Below are 23,143 nucleotides of genomic sequence, written 5' to 3'. Positions count from 1 at the left end.
GTATATATGTACCATATCTTCTTTAACTAATCTATCATAAGACACTTCGGTTGCTTCCATGCCCTGGCCGCCATGAATAATGCTGCTATGAACATTTGCGTATAAATGTTTTTAGTTTTTTGGGTAAATACCCAGAAGAAGAATTGCTGGGTCATATGGTAATTCTATTCTTATTTTTTTGAGAAACCTTCATACCGTTTTCCATAGTGGTTGTACCAATTTATATTCCCACCAGCAGTGTATGAGAGTTTCTTTTTTCCCACAGTCTCTCCAACACTTATCCTGTTCATGATAGCCATTCTAACAGGTATGAGGTGGGATCTCATTGTGGTTTTGATTCGCATTTTTCCCCATGACTATTTTTATAACTGGCAATTTCCACATCTTAATCCCTTCCCCTTTTACACCCATCTTCCCAAACCCCCCGCATTGAATATTAATAAATTTCTACATTATGAGTTTTGACTTGTCCCAAAATGGGAAATAGAAAACTTACTTTCTCAGTCACCTTTCATCTAGGATGCTGGTCATATCTTAGGTCCTACTCCACCATCTTGACCTGAACTCTTCACTAAAGGTTCTTAGAGGGGTTTGAATAATACAGTTCATATACCAAGCACAAGACTGCCCCAGTCCATAAACAGACCCCCTGCCATTGTTGTGTTGTGTTGAGTCTGCTCCTGCATCAATCCATTTAAGTGAAATTTAGTAGAGAAATTAGTCTTGTATGGCAATAGAAGCAACCTATGGAAACTGAGACCAGTTCATCTACAGTTGCCCAGTGGAATGGATGCTGGAGTTACTGAGCATCTCCTAGATAGGACTGACTTCAGTTTACATTACTAATTCGCATTAGTTCAAAAGTACAAAAGAACAGATTTAAACTGTTTAAAATTCTTAGTTATTCAACATCACTTATTATGTGCCAAGCATTGATAGAGGAATTAGGGACACAAAGTCTGTCCTCAAGCAACAGAGTCTAGTTTTCCCTAGCATTGTGATATACGAATTCTGAAGTAAAGATTAGATTACAATAGTGTGGAGTTTATTGACTTTTCTCCTAAATTTTAAAAGTTTTGAGAATCAGGTATGAGATCCTGGGAATGCCTTAAAATCAATGCAATTATTGGTACCACGACTCTGGGAAACTTTTGAGCACTATCTGCTAAAAGTGAACACATACATACCCTCTGACTTAGCAATTCCATGTCTAGGTATATCATATTTACCAAAAGACATGCACAAAAACACTCATAGCAGCAGTAGTCATAACAACCCAAACTGGAGACAACGCAATCACTCATTATTGGTAGAATCATGCATCCATTAAGGCCTAGAGAGAAAAGAAAAATTTTTTACTTTTTTAGTGCTGTTAGATCAGTTACTTTACAACAACAAACACCACACACACACATGACATTGTTTGGTTGAGCAGGTACTGGAGAACTGAAAAAAGGTAAAGGAACACTGAGGTGACAATAATCACACAGGAATCAACATCCATCCCTAGGGCTGGAGAACCAAGTAGACGTGGGTTTATGAGACTTCAGAGGCTTAGATCAGGGAGCTGGGACTAGATTTCTGAGGAGGAGGTCTGCCTGGCATTGATTGTCTTTCTAAAGAAATACACGAGGCTGGTTTGAGGAGCACTATAAAACTTCAGACTGAAACAAACTGCTGCTATCAAGGGCCTGTGCTGAAATGACAGCGCTGCCCCAGGAAGCCCCCCCTCACTTCTCCAGCCTTCCCGGCTCTGTCTAGTGTACCCAACTGGCAGGACTAATGGAAGCTCTTCGACAAAGGAGAAATGTTATCTGAGACACAGCTTCCTCATAAGAAAGCTGAGAATAGAAGGGTGAATTTGGGATTAAGAGACAATAGTTTAATAAGTGGCACCAGTAGATTAAAATAAAAGAGGTATAGTCATACAATGGAATACTATACAACGAATGAAATATTACCATGCTCAGCACCCTACTGTCTCACTAATGTTGGAAAAAAGAAGCCAGATGCAAAAGAGTTACCAGTGTATGATTCCATTTCCATAAAACTAAAAACCAGGAAGCACTAATCAGCAATGTTAAAAGTTAGAAGAGGTTACTTGGTGGGAGTTAGTGACTAAGGATGGGTGAGGGGGTCTTTGGAGGTACTGATATTATTCAACATTTTTAAACATAAGCGTCTCCCCTTTATGCTACTCTTGTGATTTTTTTTCTACCTTTGTGATTTATACATGTTTCTATATGTATATTATGTAATGATAAAGGAGTTTAAAAAATAAATACAATTAAACACCAGCTGCTTATAAATGGTAAAGTATATTTTCTCTCCACGTACAATGCCTATACCTTCCTGCAAGTTACAAATATACATTTTGAAGAACCGATTATGAATTATGTTAAAACAGGGTACATGTTTACCTGTGAGCAAAATAGTATTCAGTTTATTTTTTATATTAAATTTAATATTGGATTCTGAAATCAGTTACAATAAAATAAAAAGGCAAACTCTTATACTCAAATAGTTCAAGTACTTGGGAAATGAGCATTCTATCATGGTTATATCCATGTCTAAATGCGTAAAAGAAAGCTGAGCCCAGAGTGGGAAAACTCAGCATCACTTATTATGGTCAGACCATTTAATATATTTAGATATGTGCTGTCATATTAGTCAATATTTTAAATCCATCTTAATATAGCCCTGAGCACATCTTCAGGAATCATTTTTTAGATTGCTTATGTAAGAGTCTTATATACAGTAGATATTTTATTCAGAACAAATTTATTAGTATTGATGATTTTCTCTAGATAATCTATCTAGTCTACATTCCCTTTTCTTCAGTCTGAATGTTGAGATGAAAATTTCCTTTCAAATCTACTATTTAGCAATAGTTGAATGAGAAGTCTCTAAGGATTCTCACTTGCAAATCAGAGGCACTAAAAGAAGGATGGAATGTCCCCTTGTGGTGGTTTAAAAACATTTCCACACATTCTCTGATAATCCTGCCTTCGAGTGGTTTCATTCCCCTACTTTGAGCATGTGCTATACTTGTTTCTAATAAATAGAATGTGGTGGCAGTGATGGATTGTGACTTCTGGGGGTAGGTCATAAAAGGCCTTGTAGTTTCTTCCTTGCTCTTTCTTGGACCATCCACTCTGGGGGAAGCCAGCCACTCAAGCAGCCCTATGGAAAGATCCAGGTGGAGGAAGCGAGGCCTCTTTGAAACAGCCATCAAGGACCTGAGGCCTCCTACTAACAGCCATGTGAGTGAGCGATCTTGGTAACAGATCTTTCAGCCTTACTCCAGCCTTCAGATGACTGCAGCCCCAAGTGACATTTTGGCTTTCCAGCTAAACTGCTCCCAAATTCCTGGACCACAGAAATTGTGAGATAACAAATATTTCTTGTTTTCAGTTGCTATATTTGGGAGAAATTTGTTATACAGCAATAGATACTACATGCATTAAAGCGCATATATATATAATAGCTATTGAACACTTATTGAACACTTAGATCCTTCCTTAAGTATTTCATGAAAAAATAACTCATATAATCCTCACAACAAACATATAAGGTAGGTAATATTACTGTGTACATTTTGCAGATCAGGAAACTGAGGCACAGAGAAGCTAACTTGCCCAAGGTTACCCAGCTAGCTAATGGCGGATCTAGGTTTGAATCTTGGCTGTCTGGCTCCACTACTCTGTACACTAATTTCTGTGTCATGCTGCTGTTATAATGGTGTTAGTGCCACTGAGATACACACTGTTATGAAATAGCAAGAGACAGGCTTAAGCTTCATAATAGAAAGTATAGATTAGAAACTTTCATAAAAATTTAGAAGCCTTGGAGACTCTTCATAAGAGGCTAGGTTCTCATCCACTAAGGGTCCCAAGATGGGTTATGTGACCTCTCAAGTCTGTTTCCAATTCTATAACATACTAAATATTACCTTCTAAGATACTACATGATTTAGTAGCTCCACTTGGAAATATCAGAGTGCAACTGAATTTACAGCATTCTTTAATTTTCTTTTATATTTGGTAAAAATAAACATGATACATTTGTCTTGAACCCTGTTGTGCTAGATTAGGAGAAAAAATATGTATTGCCTTTTTTACTTCTTTTAGACTGTTACAGAGCCCAAAATATATCCAGTTCTAATATTTACCCTTAATTATAATATTCACGTAATTAATTTGATCTAAGTAATGATAAATGATGGTAGAATAAAACAATTAAATTCATACTGTATTACTTTTTTCTTTTTCTGGTACTTCCTTTAAAATGTCATTCTAATATGATGTATCTTAAAGAAAATTTTAACTTCCACATTGGCAGAGATTAGATCTATAATTTATTATTCTTTCTTTAAGCATCTAACATAGTATATGTAAAGGTGTTTATTGATAATTAGGCTGGTGTATTTTAATTCAATAAATTCAAAGCAATTTACAAATATTCTAGGTGGCAAATATAGTTCTGCCCTAATGCATAGAAGTGGAAGGACTGCCAAGATCACTTTAAGGTCTTTAATTAAGTGTTACCTGCTCAGTGAGGCTCTTCCTAAATACCTTCCCAAGAGGTTGCTGTTTGGCTTTGTGTTTTCTTTTTTCTTTCTCATAGATGTTATTGCCATCTAGGAAGCATAGTATATATTTCACATATTTAGTTTGTTTATTTACTGTCTCTGGCAGTGGGATTTAAACCCCATGAGGGCTGGGAGATTTTTATGTGCTTCGTTCACTGCTGTGAACTCAATACCTAGAATAATGCCTGCTACATAATAACTGTTTGATATGTATTTGTTGAACAAATGAATGCAAAAGATCTAACAAATGGATTGGGTAGTGTTTCTCAGCCAGTGTAAATGATAATTCTGATTTATTGAATTTTTTTTTTTATCTAAGAGGGTGGGTATTAATATTATTACTGTTTTCCAGATGATGTAATTAAGTAACATGCCCATGGTTGTGCAGAAATTAAGTAGCAGAATGTTTGAAGTAGTTTGAATGTTTAGCTAAGTGAAAGAAGACAGACACAAAAAAGACACATATTGTTTGATTAGGTTTATATGATCTGTCCAGAATAGACAAGTCTACAGAGAAAGAAAGAAGATTAGTGGTTGCCTAGGCTTGGTCAGGTGGAGGTTGGGGCAAATTAAGGGTGACTGCTAATAGGTACAGAGTTTATTTTAGGGGTGACAAAAATGTTTTAAAATCAGAATGTGGTGGAGGTCACAAGACCATATGACTATCCTGAAAACCATTGAATTTTGAACTTTAAATGGTTAATTTTATGGTATGTAAATTATATCTCAATAAAGCTATAAAAAAAAACTGATTTCAAACTCAGATTTCTTTGGCTTCATAGTTTCTGGTCATTTTGCTAACACTGGAGAAATTCTTGGTTCTGAGATCCAGTTAAGGAGAGCACAAGGTTTCCTGGAACGTCATGTGCCAGAAAGAATACAGATGCTCAAAAACTGGTTGGGACATGTCCAAAGGACATTGCAAGTGGAAAGTGTCTTCCCTGGTCAAGCGTGGGATAATTTAAGAACCAAAAGTTAAAGTGATAGCAATGACTGTCAATATTGATACCAAAAACAAAAAAACAAGCCCAAAACAACCAGAAAACAAAGGCGTGGCAAGAGAAATGAAAGCTTTCCTCACATAAAAATGTCACTTAATTAACATAGATGAAATAGATGAAATGATAGGATTATAATATTATTCTACAACTACTGTAGTAACAATTGAGTCAGGCAAGCATCATCAATGGATGCTAACCCATAGTGTGAAAGATTCTTGGGGAAGAATACTCACACAGTCTCAAAGAGTTATCCCGCAGATTACCGTTTTAAAAAAATTGAGGTGAAATTCACATTTTAGAAATTAATAATTTTAGAAAAAAATGATTTTAGAGTGAACAATTCAGCAGCATTTAGTACATTTACAGTGTCACTATCACCGTCTCTATCTAGCTCCAAAATATTTTCCTCACTACAAAATAAAAACCTGTACCCATTAAGCAGTTGCTCTTATTCCCCCTCTCTCCAGCCATTGGCCAGTACCAATCTGCTTTCTGTGGATCTGTTTATTCTGGATATTTCATATAAATAGGATTGTACAGTTTGTGACCTTTTGTGTCTGGCTTCCTTCACTTGGCATAAGGTTTTTGAGGTTTATCCACATTGCGGCATGTACCAAAGCTTCATTCCTTTATATGGCTGGAAAATATTTCATCTTACCATGATTTGTTTATCCATTCATGCGCTGATGGATATTTGGGTTGTTTCTAAACTTTTGACTACTGTGAATCATGCTGCTCTGAACATTTGTGTACAAGGATTTGTTTGAGTACCTGTTTTCAGTTCTTTTGGATATATATCTAAGAATGGAATTGCTAATTCTATGGTTAGTTTCTTGAGGAACCGTGGAACTGGTTTCCACAGTGATTTTCCACAGTGACTGCACCATTTTACATTCCCACCAACAAATGCATGAGGATTCCAATGTCTCTACATTCTTGCAAACATTTATTTTCCATTAAAAAAATTATAGTCATTCTAGTAGGTGTGAAGTGGTATTTCATGTGCTTTGTATTTCTCTAATGACATTGAACATATTTTCATGCATTTGACATCTTCTTTGGAGAAATGTCTGTTTCTTGAGTCTTTTGCCCATTTTTTTTTTTACACAGACTACTTTTCAAATACAAAGGAATAAAGTACCTTCACCAAGGAAAAATGATTAAATGCAACATCACTAATGATGGAACAAACTGACTTGATATGGGTATTGACCTGATGTACTAAGAAGGACACAATATCATCTATGTTGAGTACCTGATACAATTATTTAACTTGAATCTAACAGAGGACAAAAAGAGGAATATTCTGCAAAAGAGTCAATGTTATAATGGAAAAAAACCAAAAACCAGGGATTATTCTAAAGATGTTTAAAAATAGCTGACAACTAAATGCAATGCATGATCTTTGATTGTGTCCTGGATTGGAAAAAAAAGTCTGCTAAAAAGAGACATTTTGAAAATTTGAATATGGTCTTAGTGTGTTACAGATAATAATATTAAATTTCTTTGGAATGATATGGGATTCTAATTATGTAGGAGATAACTTACTGAAATATTTAAGAGTAAAGGGTAACAATGTCTGCAAAAAACTCAAATGATTCAGCAAAAACAAAACAGAACCAAACCCCACCCCCACACATCTACACACAGGGAAAGCAAATGTGGTGAAATGTTAAAAAATGGTGAATAGGGGTTAATATGGGTGTTCATTACAGTTTCCTTGTAACTTTTCCATAGGTTTGATATTTTTGAAAATGAAAAGTTGAGAAAGTAAAAAACTCTTCCAGTCCAAGCAGTGCTTTCCGTTCTTTGGGTTTAGCATCTTTAGAATGAACTAAAGTGAGAGTAAACGATCAGGTTATCTTTCAAAAATATTTTAATTATTTAAACAAACAAGCAAATATTGCAGTTATTTTGTTTCACTACCAACTTGATCCACATCTTTATTAGGAAGCATGATACGTGGAAAGAGTTTGGATCAGCGAGGCCTAAATTTGGATGATTGCTGGGTAAACTGTTGAACCTCTTTAGGACTCAGTTTCCTCATTGTAAGATGAAGAAGATACTACTTGGTGGGATTGTTGCGTTAAACCGTTGTACACGGTATGTATTGAGCTGGGCTTGAATTCATGTGCAAAAGCTTCATCCTACGTTCCATGCTATTTGTAACTCTACCTTCATTAAACTCTGGGTTAGGTAAAGGTGAGAGATAAGGTGACTTCTCCAAGGTCACACAGCGAGTTAAGGACCCAGGTTGCCCGGCTCTTGGTCCTGTGACCTTTCCACACCCGCCAGAGGGAAGGAAGAGGCGCTCATGGGGATGCAAGGATGTAGAGGAGCAAAGGGGGAGAAGAGGCCGCGCGAAGAGAGGTGGTGTGAGACCCGAGGAGGCGCCTGCCAAGGAAGGGCGCATGGAGAGGCGGGTGGCACCACCGGCCGGGGTGTGTAGGGGTGAGGCTGTAGCTGGGGAGGGAGGGTCGCGCCGGCCGGGTGCCCAGGAGAGGCGGGAGGCCTGGACCAGCCGCTGGGGCGCCAGAGGCGGAGGCCCCCGCTGCGGGATAGGGTGGGGAGGCCAAGGGCTGGAGCGACGGTGCTCCTGGTGGGTCGCTTCTGCACAAGGGCCTTGGGCGTGTGGGGGTGGGGCGCGCGGGAGGGGCCCGGCGCGGGGGTCCTGACCCCACCGGGCGGGTGGGGGCGGGGCGGAGGCGGGGCCGGCCGGGGGCGGGTCTTGCTGGGCCCCCCGCGGGAGCGGAGGCAGCGACAGCGGCGGCGCAGGCGCGGTTCCCGCCTCCTCCGGGCTGGCGGAGCGAGTGGTGGCTGCACCCCAGCTCGGCTCCCGCGTCGCCGCCACCGCCGCCGTCGCGAAGTCTCCCCCGCCCCCCTTCTGCCTCGTCGGAATGAGCTCCCGGAAAGGTGAGTGGCCCGCGGCGTCCCCTCTGCCCTGCCACGCGGCCCCGCAGGCCGGCCGGCCCGACCGTTAATGTGTGTCTCTTTCCCCAGTGCTGGCCATTCAGGCCCGAAAGCGGAGGCCGAAAAGAGAGAAACATCCGAAAAAGTGAGTCCACGCTGTGCTGGTCCCCGGACCTCCGCTCCCGCCCGGCCGGGGGCAGCCTGCGACCGCGCCGGGGAAGTTGCCGAATCCGCAGGGCCGGCGGGCAGCCTGATCCCCAGGGACACCGGCGCTCGGCTCCTGCGCGCCCGCGGGCGGCCCGGGGGGAGGGGCGGCGGGCGGGGGAGGGGCGCGCGCAAGCCCGCGGCCGGCCCGCGGAGCATCCCGGGGCACCCAGAGCTCCCGGGCCCCCGTCGCCGCCGGGAGTGCGCACCGTTCCCTGCGCGCCGAGCTGGCCCGGGGGTCGCAGGGCCTTCTCAAGAGGGGCGCTGGGCCGGCGTCCCGGGCGCCGGCGCGCAGCGCGCGGGTGGGGGCTCCCACCTGGACCCCCGGGCCCGAGAGGAAGAGGAGCCGAGTGTGCGAGAGACGAGAGTGGGCATCTGAGGGCGTGTGTGCGTGTCGCCTCCTCGTCTTCCCCGGCCCCTGCCTTTCGGCCTTTCTGCTAAAACCCGAGCGGGTTGTCCAGAGGTTCACCTCGGGCGTGTTCCTGGCGCAAGTTTAGCGCCGAGACCTGTGCGTTTCGGCGCTCGGGTTTGTATTCGAAACTTTCTGCCCTGGCGGAGAGTGCCTGCCGCGGCGCGGGGCGGGTGGGCGTGTGCGCGGGCGGTCCCCGGCGCCGCTTCCCGGTCCCTCATTGTGCCGGGAGTTGATGAATAGGGTGGTGATATTTAAAACGTGCCAGCCGCCGGCCACCTCCAGCCTGGCGCAGGACCGGAGTGGGAGCGGCCGGCTCCCGAGAAGCCTTTCCTGGAGAGCTGCTCCGACGCCGCAAAGCGCCGCTGCCTCTTTCCTTTTTTTCTTAATTTTTAAAAGTCTGTCAGCGTTCAGCATCTTTACTCCTTCTAGATTTGTGGCTTTGCTCTTCCTTCTGAGCAAGAAACTGGTATTTTTGGTACTATGGGAAATGACAATTCCTGATCATCTTTAAATAAAATCGCGAAGGATTTCTTACTTGTTTTCTTTGGGTGGCTACCCTGCAGCATTCTTAAGCTTGCTTCCTTCCTGTTTGCCTTGGTCTCTGCTTAGCGAATTTCATACCTTTTCGTGGAATCTATGCAAACGGCCCAAGTCATTACAAATGTGGTATATCATGACAGGATTGTTGTTCATTCGAAAGTATGTTTAGGATTTCACAAAATGAATATTCACATAATTCCTTCCTTAAAAAAAACTATTAGTGGGAAAAATACTTATTGAGGACTTTTGAGGAACTGGTGGGTAAAAATTGGGTTTTGGATTCCTAAGAGGTTAATACGGGATGGATATATGATGGTTTTAGACGCTTAAAAAAGGAATGCTAGCTTTCTTAAGTCAGTCAACCTTAAATTTGGGATTTCCTTTGGTGAACCAGTAAACTAGCCAGTAAGTAAGGAAGGACTGTCATGTTTAGGATCCTGAGTATTGGTTTTCAATCAAAACTTTCAATTCAAAGCCTTTATTTCCATACAGCCATTATGTTCAGAAACTTAAAAAGGACTTACAAAAAAGCATGTCTCCAGTTTTGGGGAATGACTGTGTGTACATAATATATGTGTAGGTATGTGTATATATATACACACACGTGCGTGTTTTTTATATATGCATAGATGTAGAAAAAGTTTTAGGTAAGTCAATATGTGTTGCATATTTCAGGGTATGACTTTCTTAAGGGCCAGGAGGCTTTTTTGGTGTGCTTCAGTTTGGATTTATGTTGTATTTTTATAAAGAATTAGAGTATATCCATAATGTTCAACTTTTATTCTCACAGATTAATCTGTCTGTTTCTCCCATTATATTTATTTGATAAGTCTAGTGAGAACTCTTCTTCCCTCTCCAGCCAGTGACTAAATGAACTGGTTAGTCTGCAAGGTAATTAATTGTGAGAAGTCAGCCATTTACATGTTTGATTAAGGCAATGTCATTTTTAACTTAATTCTTTGAATCAAGACATTATTTTAAAGGAATGCTTGATATTATTCATGTGTTCAAGTATTTGCATGCCTTTCCTAGGAGGCAGTGATAGAGCTTAGAAGGAGAGAAACAGAGCTCCTCCTGAAACATGCTGTTGGGGTTTAGAGAGAACACCAAAGAAAATGATAAAGATGATGATTTCAGATAGTGCTCAGGTGTAGGGAGAAAATTAAGATGGAGCGCCTTAAGTAATAGTGATGACATTCGAACAATGTTCCAGTCACTGTGCTGATGGCTTGAAGTGTTTATCCCTTGTGAGAACCTTATGAGGTACACATTGTTGTTATCACCATTTTACAGACACAAATGGGGACACAGCATGAATAAGTAACATGCCCAGCTGTTGAGACAGGACAGCCCCGGACTAGAGTCCAAACTTGGCTCTCTGAGGAGGTGACATTTGAGCAGCAGCTAGAATGAGGAGGAGGAGATGGGAGTGTGGCAGAGGTCCTGGGGAGGAACGGGCTAGGAATGTTGGCAGAACCCAAAGCTCAGGTGTCTGGAGTGCTCCCAAAGAGGATGCTGATGGGGTGAGGAGTCAGTGGGGAGGGCCTCACCTTGTGGGCCATCAGGAGAATGGATTGTGAATGGATTGGGGGGGCAGGAAGAAGTACAAAATGGGAGCTGCCCAATTATTGTACTTGGGAAACCATGATGATTTGGTTCAGGGTGCAAGGAGTGGCACTGGAGAGAGGAGGTGGTAGAAGAGGGACTTTGGGAGACTGGGAGTCTTGAAGGTGCTCCTTATTTTACAAGCCCCTCTGACAGGTTAAGGTCACACGAATTACCCTAGTTTGGACCAGAATTCAGGTTTCCTGATGCCCAGTGTTTTTGCTTTTTGATTTATTCTCAAGAGCAGTGGTCCCCAATCTTTTTGGCACCAGGGATCGGTGTTCCTATGAGAATCTAATGCCTGAAGATCTGAGGAGGAGGTCAGGCAGTGGTGCAACCACTGGGGAGCGGCTGCAACTACAGATGGAGCTCTGCTCGCTTGCCTGCCTCTCACTGCTTTGCGGCTCTGTTCCTAACAGGCTAGTCCAATGCTTGGGGGTTGGGGACCCCTGCTCTGGAGGAGGAAAGGGTATAATAGATTTAATTTAAAACTGTTACTATAATGACTGGGAAATTTGAATAAGGCCTGGCTTGATTTAATATGAACAATCTACTTTTGTCATTGTCTACTTGTATGTACTAGCTGGCTCTTCATTTTAGTTCATTTCAATTCTGAAAGCTGTTATGAATTGATCTAGTTCCTGTAGGCCACTCTTTTAGTACACTGAAGTTCATAGTTTTCAGAATAAGATTAAGATTTCTTTGCTTGGCTGAATCAAAATTTTAATCTTGTCATATTGTTCCGGTGAGTTTAGTTTGCCAATTATTGTGTTGATTGTGAGTAACAGGCAGCAGAGAAGGACTACAGTGTCAATCTTGAATCTTAAGAATTAGCCAAATCATTAAATCACATAGCTCGGGATAGAGTTCTGCTTTGGGGCATGTGTATATGTATAAAATTTTTAAAAGATTTTTTTATTTATATTTTTCTACATGTAACTTTTATTGAGACATAATTCACATACCATAAACTTTCTTTTAAAGTGTGTAATTTGTTGATTTTTTGTATATTCACAACATTTTGCAACCATTACCATGATCTAATTCCAGAACATTCTCATCACCCCAAAAAGAAACCCTTATTTAGCAGTCACTCCCCATTCTCCCTTGCCCCCAGCAACTAATTTATTTTCTGCCTCTGTGAACTTAACCTATTTTGGATAATTCACATACATGGAATCATACAGAATATAGTCTTGTGTCTGATTTCTTTCATTTAGCATAATGTTTTCAAGGTTCATACATGTTGCAGCTCGTATGGGTACTTCATACCTTTATTGCCAAATAATGTTTCATTGTTTCGATATAGCACATTTTATCCATTCATCTATTGATGTACAATTTGGGCTCTTTCCACTTTTTTGGCTATAAGCTATTTTTACCACCTTTATTTTTTAATAAAATTTTTTATTTTGAAATAACATGACTCAAAAGAAGGTGCAAAAACAGTAAAGAACTCCCCCTGTATCCTTCATCCAGCTTTCCCCAGTGGTGATACCATGCATAACCATAGAACATCATCAAAACCAGGAAATTGACATTGGCACAATATTATTTTCTCAAATAAGATTTCACCAGTTTTTATATTCATTCTGTGTGTGTGTTACCATTTGTGTAGTGTAATCATTACCACAATTAGAATGCAGAACCGTTTCATCATCACAAATACTGGCTTGTTACCTTTTAATAATCATACTCTCCCCTGCTTTAACCCCTTGGCACTAATCTGTTGTCCATCACTAAAATTTTGCCACTTTGAGAATGTTCTATAAAATAGAATTATACAGTATATAACCTTTGAGATTCACTCAGCATTGTGCCCTTGAGACTCATCCATGTTGTTGGGTGTATCAGTAGCTCATTTCTTCTTGCTTGAGTAGAATTTCCTGGTGTGAATGTACCACAGTTTCCTTATTCACTTGTGGAAGACATTTAGATAGTTTCTGGTTTTTGATTCTTAGAGAAGACACTGCTAAACATGTACAGATTTTTATGTGAACATATTTCTGTTTTTGTAGGATAAATACTCAAGAGTATGATTGCTGGAGGACTTTAATGTTTGTATTTTGACCTTCTAGCAAGTTAGCAACTTAGCCTCTTGGTGTCTATCTCTGGCTCTTTTTTTCTCTACGTAGTATCTTGTGATCTGTATGTATGCTGTTCGGGATGGGATTCTGTGCTGTATCCTGTGGGTTCTATTAGTAGGTGGATCCTGTAGGTGATTGCTTATCCAATTTCTCTTGTATGGGTTCTCATTACTGCAGAAAATGATAGGCATGTGATTGGTGGCACTGGGTCAGTAAATCACAGGTGAGACAATTTAGGAATGCGGCAGTACAAGTTTATATCTTTATTAGGTAAGCCTCAATTCTTCTCGATAGTATAAACTTAAGCTTGGAAGCCCATGACTTTGGAATACCTCCCATGGCAGGTAACCACTTATTTTTGACTTTTTGTTGTGTGATACATTTTGTTTATTCAGTAGACATATGTGCTTACCAGAACGACAATTCAATACAACACATATGAAGCAGATACCTAGGGCAAGGCAGTGTGTTGGGTGTTAGGAGGGTTAAGTAAAGCCCATAGCTAACTGGCAGTAGAGATTGCCTGGTCAGCAGACCGCTCTAGGGCAGTGTGATGAGCACTGTAAGGTTTAGGTATGATGGTGCTTTGATTGGTAAGGGAATGGACCTTGTTTGATTTTAGCATTATTATTTTAATGAAATAGCTTTATTTTTTTTTAAGTGGTAAAAGTAAGTAATATGGTCATGGTAGAAAGTTCAGACGGTACACAACAGTTTAGAGAAATAAACATCAGTGGTGGCTCTACCAGTTATTTTGGTGTATTAGCCTTTTACTTATGCATGGTTTTGTTTTTAAAAAATTCAGTTGTGGTATATGTATATACACTTGGTATATCATCCTTTTACTTGTGCATATTTTTCCAGCTTTATTGAGGTATCTTTGGCATATACCGTAAGTTTAAGGTGTACAGCACAAGGTGGTACACAAATGTATTGTGAAATGATTACCACAACAAGGTTAGTTACTACCTTCATCCTCTCACATAATTACTTTTTTTAAAATGGTGATAGCATTTAAGCTCTATTCTCTTAACTTCCAAGTATATAATACAGTACCGTTAATTATAGTCTACGTGTGCATACTTTTGTTAGTTTTTAAAAAATTGAGTTATAGCATATATGCATGCATGTATATATAGTAAATTAGGAAAGAGCAGTCACTAATCTTAAGTGTACAACTTGATGATTTTTACTTATATTTATACCCTTGTAACTAACACCCAGATCAAGATACAGACCCTTCCAATACTCCATAGGGTTCCTTAAGACTGTACAGTCTATACTCTGTCACCCAGAGGTAATAAATTTGCTGATATCTATCATTATTGATTAGTTTTACCTGTTTTTGAGCTTACTGAAATAATATAGAATATACTCTTGTGTCTGACTTCTTTCACTCAACATGTCTGTGAGATTTGTTCATGTTGTTGCAAGTACCATTGTTATTGTTTTGCAGTATTTCATCGAATGAATATACCACAATTTAATGATCTATTTTTCTGTAGAGTATTTTTTCCTTCAGTTTTTAGTCATTATGAATGAAGTAGCTATAAACATTCTTGTACACATCCTTTTGTGGACATTGGCCCTCATTTCTGTTGAGGATATACCCTAGCAGTGGATTGCTAGGCTATAGAATAGGGTATGCTTAGTGTTAGTAGTAATCGGAAGATATTTTTCCCCCAGCTTTATTATGAAATAGTTTTGATCACACTACTTTACACTCCCACCAGCAATGCGTGACAGTTTCCGTTGCTCCACATCTTTGCCACATTTGATAGTGCCATTCTTTTTAATTTTAGCTTTTGTGGGTATATATAGTTACATCATTGTGGATTTAATTTGTATTTTCCTGAGTGATGGTGTTGAATATATTTTCAGTATGTTTAATGGTCATTTGAATTACCTATTTTGTGAAGTGCTTGTTTTGTCTTTTGCCCATTTAAAAGAATATATATGGGCTTGTAAGTTTTTTTCTTACAGTTATGACAGTTTTATTGAGATAATTTATATACTAGACAATTCATCTACTTAAAGTGTATAATTCAGTAGTTTTTAGTAGATTCGCAGAGTTCTGTTAAACTAGATATCGGAGAGCCAGTGATAATTTGCCAAGTAAAAAAGAGGAGGCAGGGCGAGGACCATCGAGGCCAGAGCAGCACTGCAGTTGATGTAAACATGTGGAGGTGTAAATTGGCAGATTTGTATTCCTGGAATGTCAAGCAAGTAGGTAAGGCTGGGGTGCAGGGTGTGGTGAGCAGTGAGTAGGGCACTGAGTCTACAAGGGCTTAGGGTGCTGTTAAGAGGCACAGATTGACATTTTTAGAAAAGATTGTTCTAGCTACTGTGTGGAGGGCTTAGAGGCCAGGAGATCATGAGGAGGTGGCTGCAGGTGGCTTCATGAGACTGATGGGTGTTAAGGGAATAGAATTTACTGGATTTAGTTTACAATTTAATGTGGGAGGACAGTGGGAAGGGTCTAGGATGGGTCCCAGGTTTCTGCATTAGCTAAATTTGTGGATGATGTCATTTCTCAAGATAGGTTTGGCGATGAACTTTGGTCAGGCTTTGGAGGTGTCCGGGTGACTTCCAGGTAGAGATACTGGTTAGTGTTTGCAGCTGGAGCACCCAGATGAGCCCTGGTTAGGAGACCTAAGTTCTGAGTTGTTTGGGTATAGCTTATTGGTGACAACTGGCTAAAGGTAGTGAATGTGAAGAGAAGAAAGCCACAGGCAGGGTTGGTAAAGGAGAAGCCAGGAAAACCAGGACAGAGCTGACTGACAGAAACCAAGCGAATAAAGCACTTCAATAAGGGAATGGTCAGCAAAGTCACCGTCTGCAGAAAAATTCAAGTAAGATGAACCCTAACCTTGGCCTTTCATTCTGGCAGTTATGAAGCCATTAGAGGCCACAGCTAAAGCAGTCTCAGCACTGTACCTTTTAGACAGAAGGGAACTTGCAGTTATATGAGTTAATGAGATGATAGCATAGTCTTTTTTCTTTATCTTTTAAAAAGCTTACTTGTTGAATGAGCTTCGTCTGTGTAAAGAAAACAAGATAGGGAGTGGTTCGTTCTTGAGAATATTTTTTTCTACTTGTAAGTGGAAGTTTGTACCTTTTGAGCACCTTCGTCCATTTCCCCCTCCCTCACCTCTGGTAACCATAAATGTGATCTCTTTAAAAACGTTATTATTTAGAACAATTTTAAATTTATGGAAAAACTGAAGAGAGAGCACATATTTATTATTTTATTTTTAAATGCAAATTTATTTATTTATTTTGCACATGTTTTAATCTAAACTGAGATGCATCATTCTTGAATCCATATATGGTATTTTATCCAAGTTATATGTAACTAACCATTTGCAAAACAATAGGATTTTTTCCTCATTTGTTCTGTAGAATTACATTTATTATCACAATATAATGATTTACTTGCTTTTTAAAGCAATTGAAAAAAAAAGTCTTGTGTACAGTATTAATGAAGTCATATCCTGAGGAATAATTCCAAAAATGTGTTGAATTTATTTGCTCCTTTTAAACTGATTGTATTGGGCTGAAATCTCTAAGCTTCCTAAATTAGTATTGATTAAAGTGACTTAAGACAGTTCCCCCAGTTTTCAGTCAGCTAGAGCATTTCATCCCTTCTTCCCTCTTTTCTCAGTCTGTCCTGGACGCTTCAGGGCCATTTCCTCCAGGAATAATCTGTCTCTTTCAAGTTACATAGGTCACAATTTCATACCATTTGCCATCAGGCCTAGCATTACAGTGATCTTGATTGCTCTTTTCCTTTTGTCTTAAAGATTTTTGTTTTGCCTTAGTATGTTAATAAGATAATCGAGAGCAGTCTATCATAATAAAGGCTTTGTAAAGACTAGAATATAAGGAAACTACCTCTCTTTTGAGGGGTAATTTTTGAGAAAAGACCATGGCTTATATCTGGGCATATATGATATTTTATACTGAGTTCTTAGCCTTTCATGATAAATACTACAAAATGTAATGTTTTTGGGCCTCCCCCCCAATATTTGAATTCAGTTCTGTATTGAATATCTTTGTAGTCAAACTGCTTCGCTAAAAAGTTTAAAATTAATAATTAGATTATCAGATTTCCAGAGTGCATTTATTTCAGCTATTTCTTGGACTCATTATTAATGAAAATACTTTTGGGCATTTTAATTCTCAAGTCAGGGTCTTCGAATGTGGAGCCTAAAAAGATAGGGACAAGAGGGTACCTCTGGGTGTGACTGTAGAATGCTCTAAACTTGGATGTGTGGTAACACACAAGACCATTATTCACCTTGGCTGAACACTCAGTGTGGATGTTTGTGTCCCCTACACTACAGAAATTTAGTGGATGTGCCCCTGGACAGATTGTGTGAACGGCGCAGGTTTACTAGGTAGGGTGGGAGAAGAGGAGTAAAGAAAGACTTCAGCCCAGGGCTCCTGCTATAACCCTAGGAAGCAGAAGTTTAATTGAGATCTAGAAGAGATAAGATAGGATGGACAGTATACTTGGAAGAGATTCCTGGTGCTTCCTTTGGTCACTGGGTGCTGTCATTGCTTTTGGCATCTGGGGGACAAAGGTTGCAGCTACTATTTCAGCTGTCAGCTAGCTATTGCAGCCACTTACCTATAGATCTTATCCTATTTTTCTCTCCAGCATATCCCTTGAAAGTTTTTTTATGGAGGGGCATGAGGTATTTTTTCCTAAAATAGGGTGTAACTAAATGTTAATTGCAGCACTAATGTAAAATTGACTACATCTTTCACAGCTGAAATACACTGTGTAAGGCTGTGGGTCTGGAAATGCAGTGGAGTGGCACAGACTTCAGTGAGCACCTGGACAGATTTTTTTCACTCTTACTTTGTAGTAGCAGAATGGTTTTAAAGTAAAATTTTACGTAGAACCCCTATTATATGTAAAGTGGAAAAGCCGCTCCATTCTGGGAGGATTGGCCAGTGAGGGCCTGGCCTTCTCCTCACCACCGTCATGCTCCCCATGGCAGCTTCTTGGGACACAGCTTAAGATTCTTCAGGCCTTCGTTTCTCCTTCATTTCTTCATTTCTCTTTCAGTGGAGACATTTTAGTGAAGGAGAAATAGGGGCCTAAAGAAGTGACGTTACTTGGTTAAGGTCGCTTATCTGTTTAGTGCCCAGGACAGGTTAGCATGCTGGCTTAGAGTTCTAGATTCTGATTCAGTGGTCTTTGAAACTACCATTTAATCTGCAGAAAGACAAGCCATTCTGGGGCTGATAAAAGTTTCTTGCCCCCAAAGAAAAATTATTGCAAGAACCTTATTTTTAAATTTGTCCCTTTACTATGAAAAGGAAAAAGTAAAAATATGTCCTCTTTCTCTGAATGGAGACTGGACTAATTTATCACATGCGTCTATGATAGGAGTGGGATAGAAGTTGCATTACGTAGAAAATTTTGGTATACCGTAAGAGTTTAAAAAAAGATGTAATATATTTTCTGTTTTAGCTTTAAAAACTTGTTTTTTGTTTCATTTTTAGTTGCTACAAGGCTAAGGCTTTCAGTATTTTTTATATAGTAACCAGCATCCTGTAGGTATAACAGTAATAGCAGAACCGTTCTCTTTTCCTTAGCTCCAGTGATGCCTGCTACCTGCAGTGTCTTTGCGATCAAGTTAAGGGACATTTGAGGATAAGCTTACCTTTTAAGCTTACCTGGATCTAAGGCTTACCAGAAAAGATGTGATAGTTTCCCATCTCCCCAAAGTCTGGTTTACCTTTGAATATTCTTTGCTGAGGCTGATTTTGCTGTCAGAGGCAGGTGGCCAGGGTTCTAGTTTTGAAGGCATCATTTTTCTCAGTGGTGTTAGATAAGTTATTTAATTTTTCTAAGGCTCAATTTCTTTATCTTAAAATAGAGCTAATAGTACTCACCTCTCAGAGAGTAAATGTGAGGATTAAATGAGATAGATAATACTTACCCTTGGTGTGGCACATAACAGATGCTGAGTAAGTGGCAGCTATTACTTATTTTATGGTGTTTCAGTTGTATTTTAGGTATTTTTATAATATGAAAAAAAGAAAGCTATGGAATTATAAAATTTTCTTAAGCATCTAAACATGCATATGGCTAGCTTAAATCTTTTTTTCCCCTCAGTTATAACTCTTACAAGTTATTTATAGTAGATATGTCTTCTAAACATAGGTCCTCAAAGTGAATTAGAGCAATGAACTTACCATCATATCTAAAAATTCGTTGTTGATAGCAGGTGATCTCTATCTAGGTCTATAATTTGAAACTAGAATAGGGATTGGGAGGAGAGTAAGATATGATAAAAGGAATTGGTGATCCCAATAGTAGTTTTTAAAATTTATTTTTTAATCATGTTTAGGTAGAGTCCAAAAAGGAAAAAAACATTTGATATCCCTTGTTTGATGAAATACATGTATTTGGAGCAAGACTGAAAAAAATCAGTTTTTATAAAGGCAATTTTAGTTTCCTATTGGCTCGTAATTAGAAATCAAAGAGATGTTTTCTCATGAAAAAATTTCTTAATAGATTAGGTCCAGAATTTTGGCTAATAAAGGACTAAGGTTGATGTCAGGCCTGAACTAGAGTGCTGCTGTTAGGGCAGGAAATGCTTTGCATCACTGCTCGTTTTCAGAGACCTCTCTTTCCCATGCTTGGCTCCTCACATTTTCCACAAGACCAGAGAAATTCCTTTTAAAGTAGAGATACTTTACTCTGTAACCTGAAGTTTTAAACGTTTTGAAAATAAGCATCATTCCTTTTTGATACAGATGCAGTCTTATATTTCACCGTGAAAAAGCACATACAGATTGAATTTTAAGCTCAGTATATGTGACATCGAGCTATATGAAATTGGCTTTTTTTCCTTAAAAGTCAAATTCCATCAATTTCTTGTGGTTCATCTAATACAAATAATAGTTAATATAGCAGTTAACATTTATTAATCAATTATTGTGTATTGGGGATTCTACTAAATGTTCAGTGTGCATTTTTCATCTTTAATTCTCACTACAATGTGGAATTGGGCTTTTTAGAATTTTTAGCTGTCCAGAATCCATTTATCCTACTGGAAAGAGGGCTCAGTTTTTGTCTAGGTATTCTCTTAATCTGTTTTTGGTTCACATCATTTGGGTCCCTTCTCTGTTTTCCCTCACCCTCCAGGGGTGGAGCCTGGCCTCTTTCAGTTACTGCTTCCTGCTTGCGGGCCCACCCAGAACTAATCCCAGGGCTTTTGCTTAAGTATCTGAAAGAGGATTTTGCTTTCTCCTATTGGCTTGACCGTGAGAGGATGTGAAATGGTGTTATCGAAGCCATTTTGTCACCAGGCAGATCCTGAAAATGAACAGTGAACAGAGTGTAGCCAAGAGGTGGAGAGAAATTGTCCTGATGATGATGCTTCATTGTGTCTGAAGCAAAGGCTACACACTGGACTTTTAGTTATTTAAGCCAGGTTGCGTTGGATTTTCTATTACTTAAAACTAAAAGAGCAGCATTATTCATAACGGCCAGGTGGAACAACCCAAATGTCCATCAGCTGATGAATACATAAACTAAATGTGTATGTCCACCCAATGGAATATTATTCAGCAATAAAAAGAATGAAGTTCTGTTACATACTATATCGCAGGTGTACCTTGGGAACATTATGGTAAATGAAAGAAATCAGTCATAAATGACCACATATTATATTATTCCATTTATTTGAACTGTCTGGAATAAGCAAATACATAGGGATGGAAAATAGAGTAGTGGTTGCCTAGGGCTAGGGGGGAAGGGAAATGGGGAGTGATTGTTGGTGGCCATTAATTTCTTCTTGGAGTGATGAAAATATTCTAAAATTGTTATGATGGTTGTACAACTTTGTAAATATACTAAAAGTCACTGACTTATACACTTTAAATGGGTGAATTGTATATCCGTGAATTATATGTAAAGCTTTATTAAAAAATAAAAAAAGAAAGAATTCTAACGGATAACACCATTATTTTCACTTTACAGATAAGGAGCTGAGGCACAGAAATGTTAAGCTGCAGCCCATTGTTGAGCTGGTAGGTTACAGAGCTGGGATTCAGAACCAGCTATCTGACTACCAAGTCCAAACTTACAGCTGTGCGTACTGCCTTTCTTCAAAGACAAATAAGACTCATCCTTATGGAACTTTGGAGTTGGGAGTTCCTTAGCAATTACTTAATATAACCCCTTCATTTTAGTGATGAGAAAATTGAACCTCAGATAATGCAGCGACTTACTCAAGATTGCCATATTAATTAGTGGCAGCCAGGGATTTATGACTTACTCAAAGAGACAGGTAAACAACTAACAGTGATAGAAAGTAGAAGGGATTGATAGCAAATAGAAGTATAGGCATTGTGCTATATAAAATAAGGGAAAGATCAGTTATTTCTGATGACTCACCGGAGTAATTTTTGTAGAGGCAGCAACATTCTGAGGGAATAGCCGATAAACAGGCGTGAGTGTTAGGGAGAGAATGAGATGTCCTGAATGTCTCAGCTAACATGTGGAGTATATAGCAGGATGCAGAAGGTGATCAAGTAGAAAAAGCATGACATACCATCAGGGTAATGGTAGGGAATTCTCACTTCCTCTGTAAACATTAGGGGTTGAGGGGACCATTGTAGATTTTTCAGGAGCTGAGTAGCATGATCACCTGCATTAAGAAAGATAACGGGCAGCTCTTTAAAGGATGGGTTGAGGTGGGGGCAGACATTGAAGATTTAGAGACAAATTTTAGTATGCTTCACAGTAGGCCAGGTGTGAGAAGATGGGTGATTGTGTTAGGAATGAAAAAGAGAGGGGATGGATATGTGAGTGTGCACAGGGGGAATCATTAAAACTTGGCAGGTGATTGGAAGCATGCTAGACTATGAGCCCCTGGGGTCAGTTGTATCCCTGGCACCCCGTACAATGCCTGATACCCTTGTGGAAGGCAGAAGGGAGAGGATTTTAGTATGACTTAGAACATCTCATTCTGACTTTGAAGGTTTTGGTCTGTTAATGACCACAGGAGGAGAAGAAGCAGGGTTGGTATGGGAAGGAGGGGAAAAGGTAAGGAGTAAGGGGGAGAGGCAAAAAATTCAGATTTTGTTGAGTTTGAGATACTCGTGAGACATTCATAAGGGGCTGTTGAGCTGGGGAAATTGGGACCTTTGACTCAGATGAGTAGGAATCTGATACATTTAGGAGTCAGTCATCTGCAAAAAGGCCATCATTGAAGCTATGAGAATTAAGAGATGAGGACCAAGAAGAGAACTTTGAGAATCACCTACATTTTGAGGGGGAGAAGGAGTAGCAGCAGTAGCAGAGACTGGAAGAGAACCATGTTACTAATTCATTCTCTGGAAGCAAAAGAGGGGGGACAATTTTAGATGAGTGTCATTTGCAACAGAGGAGTAAATGGAATAAATGAAGACCAGTAAAAAAGGCTATTGGACAACTTAGGTGGGTAATGAAGTGCTTCCCTATTGAGAATTAGGGATTTTTAAAGCATGGTTGTAAGTCTGGGGGAGGCTGCTAGTGAAGAGCGGATTAAAGGCATAGAATTAGTAACAGTGAACGTTTATTGAACCTTCACTGCCGATTGGGCATCATGCCAAGTTCTGTATACTGTCTTCCTTTTAATCCTCATAGTGACTCCAGGAGGTTAGGTAAATGGAAGGATAATTGTAAAATGGGGAGAATATTTAAAATGAAGTTATTATCTCATATTACAGACTACAAAACTGCACCTGAGAAATCACCCCTTACCCAGGTCACACACTTTTTTTT

General features: G+C 39.6%; 1 protein-coding gene across 7 annotated transcripts in view; it reads left to right on the top strand.

The window, feature by feature from the left end:
• Window positions 1-8,365: 8,365 nt before the first annotated feature.
• Window positions 8,366-23,143, top strand: part of SRPK2 (SRSF protein kinase 2) — a 199,567-nt gene continuing 184,789 nt past the window's right edge. For 2 of the 7 annotated variants that reach the window (XM_039849255.1, XM_039849248.1), the window contains exons 1-2: window positions 8,366-8,505; window positions 8,593-8,647. Coding sequence is in view for 4 of the 7 variants with exons in the window: in XM_039849247.1 (XP_039705181.1) it covers window positions 8,490-8,505; window positions 8,593-8,647 (71 nt within the window). In the remaining 3 variants the exon portion in view is untranslated. Of the gene's footprint in view, window positions 8,506-8,592; window positions 8,648-21,355; window positions 21,406-23,143 lie in introns of those variants that run through there. The other 5 variants (XM_039849247.1, XM_039849252.1, XM_039849253.1 and 2 more) reach the window with 5 other exon arrangements.

Source organism: Pteropus medius, unplaced genomic scaffold (genome assembly GCF_902729225.1).
Source record: "Pteropus medius unplaced genomic scaffold, Ma_sr-lr_union100, whole genome shotgun sequence".
Lineage (NCBI taxonomy): Eukaryota > Metazoa > Chordata > Mammalia > Chiroptera > Pteropodidae > Pteropus > Pteropus medius.
Note: the sequence above shows the minus strand (reverse complement) of the source record. Positions and strands in the feature narration are given on the sequence as shown.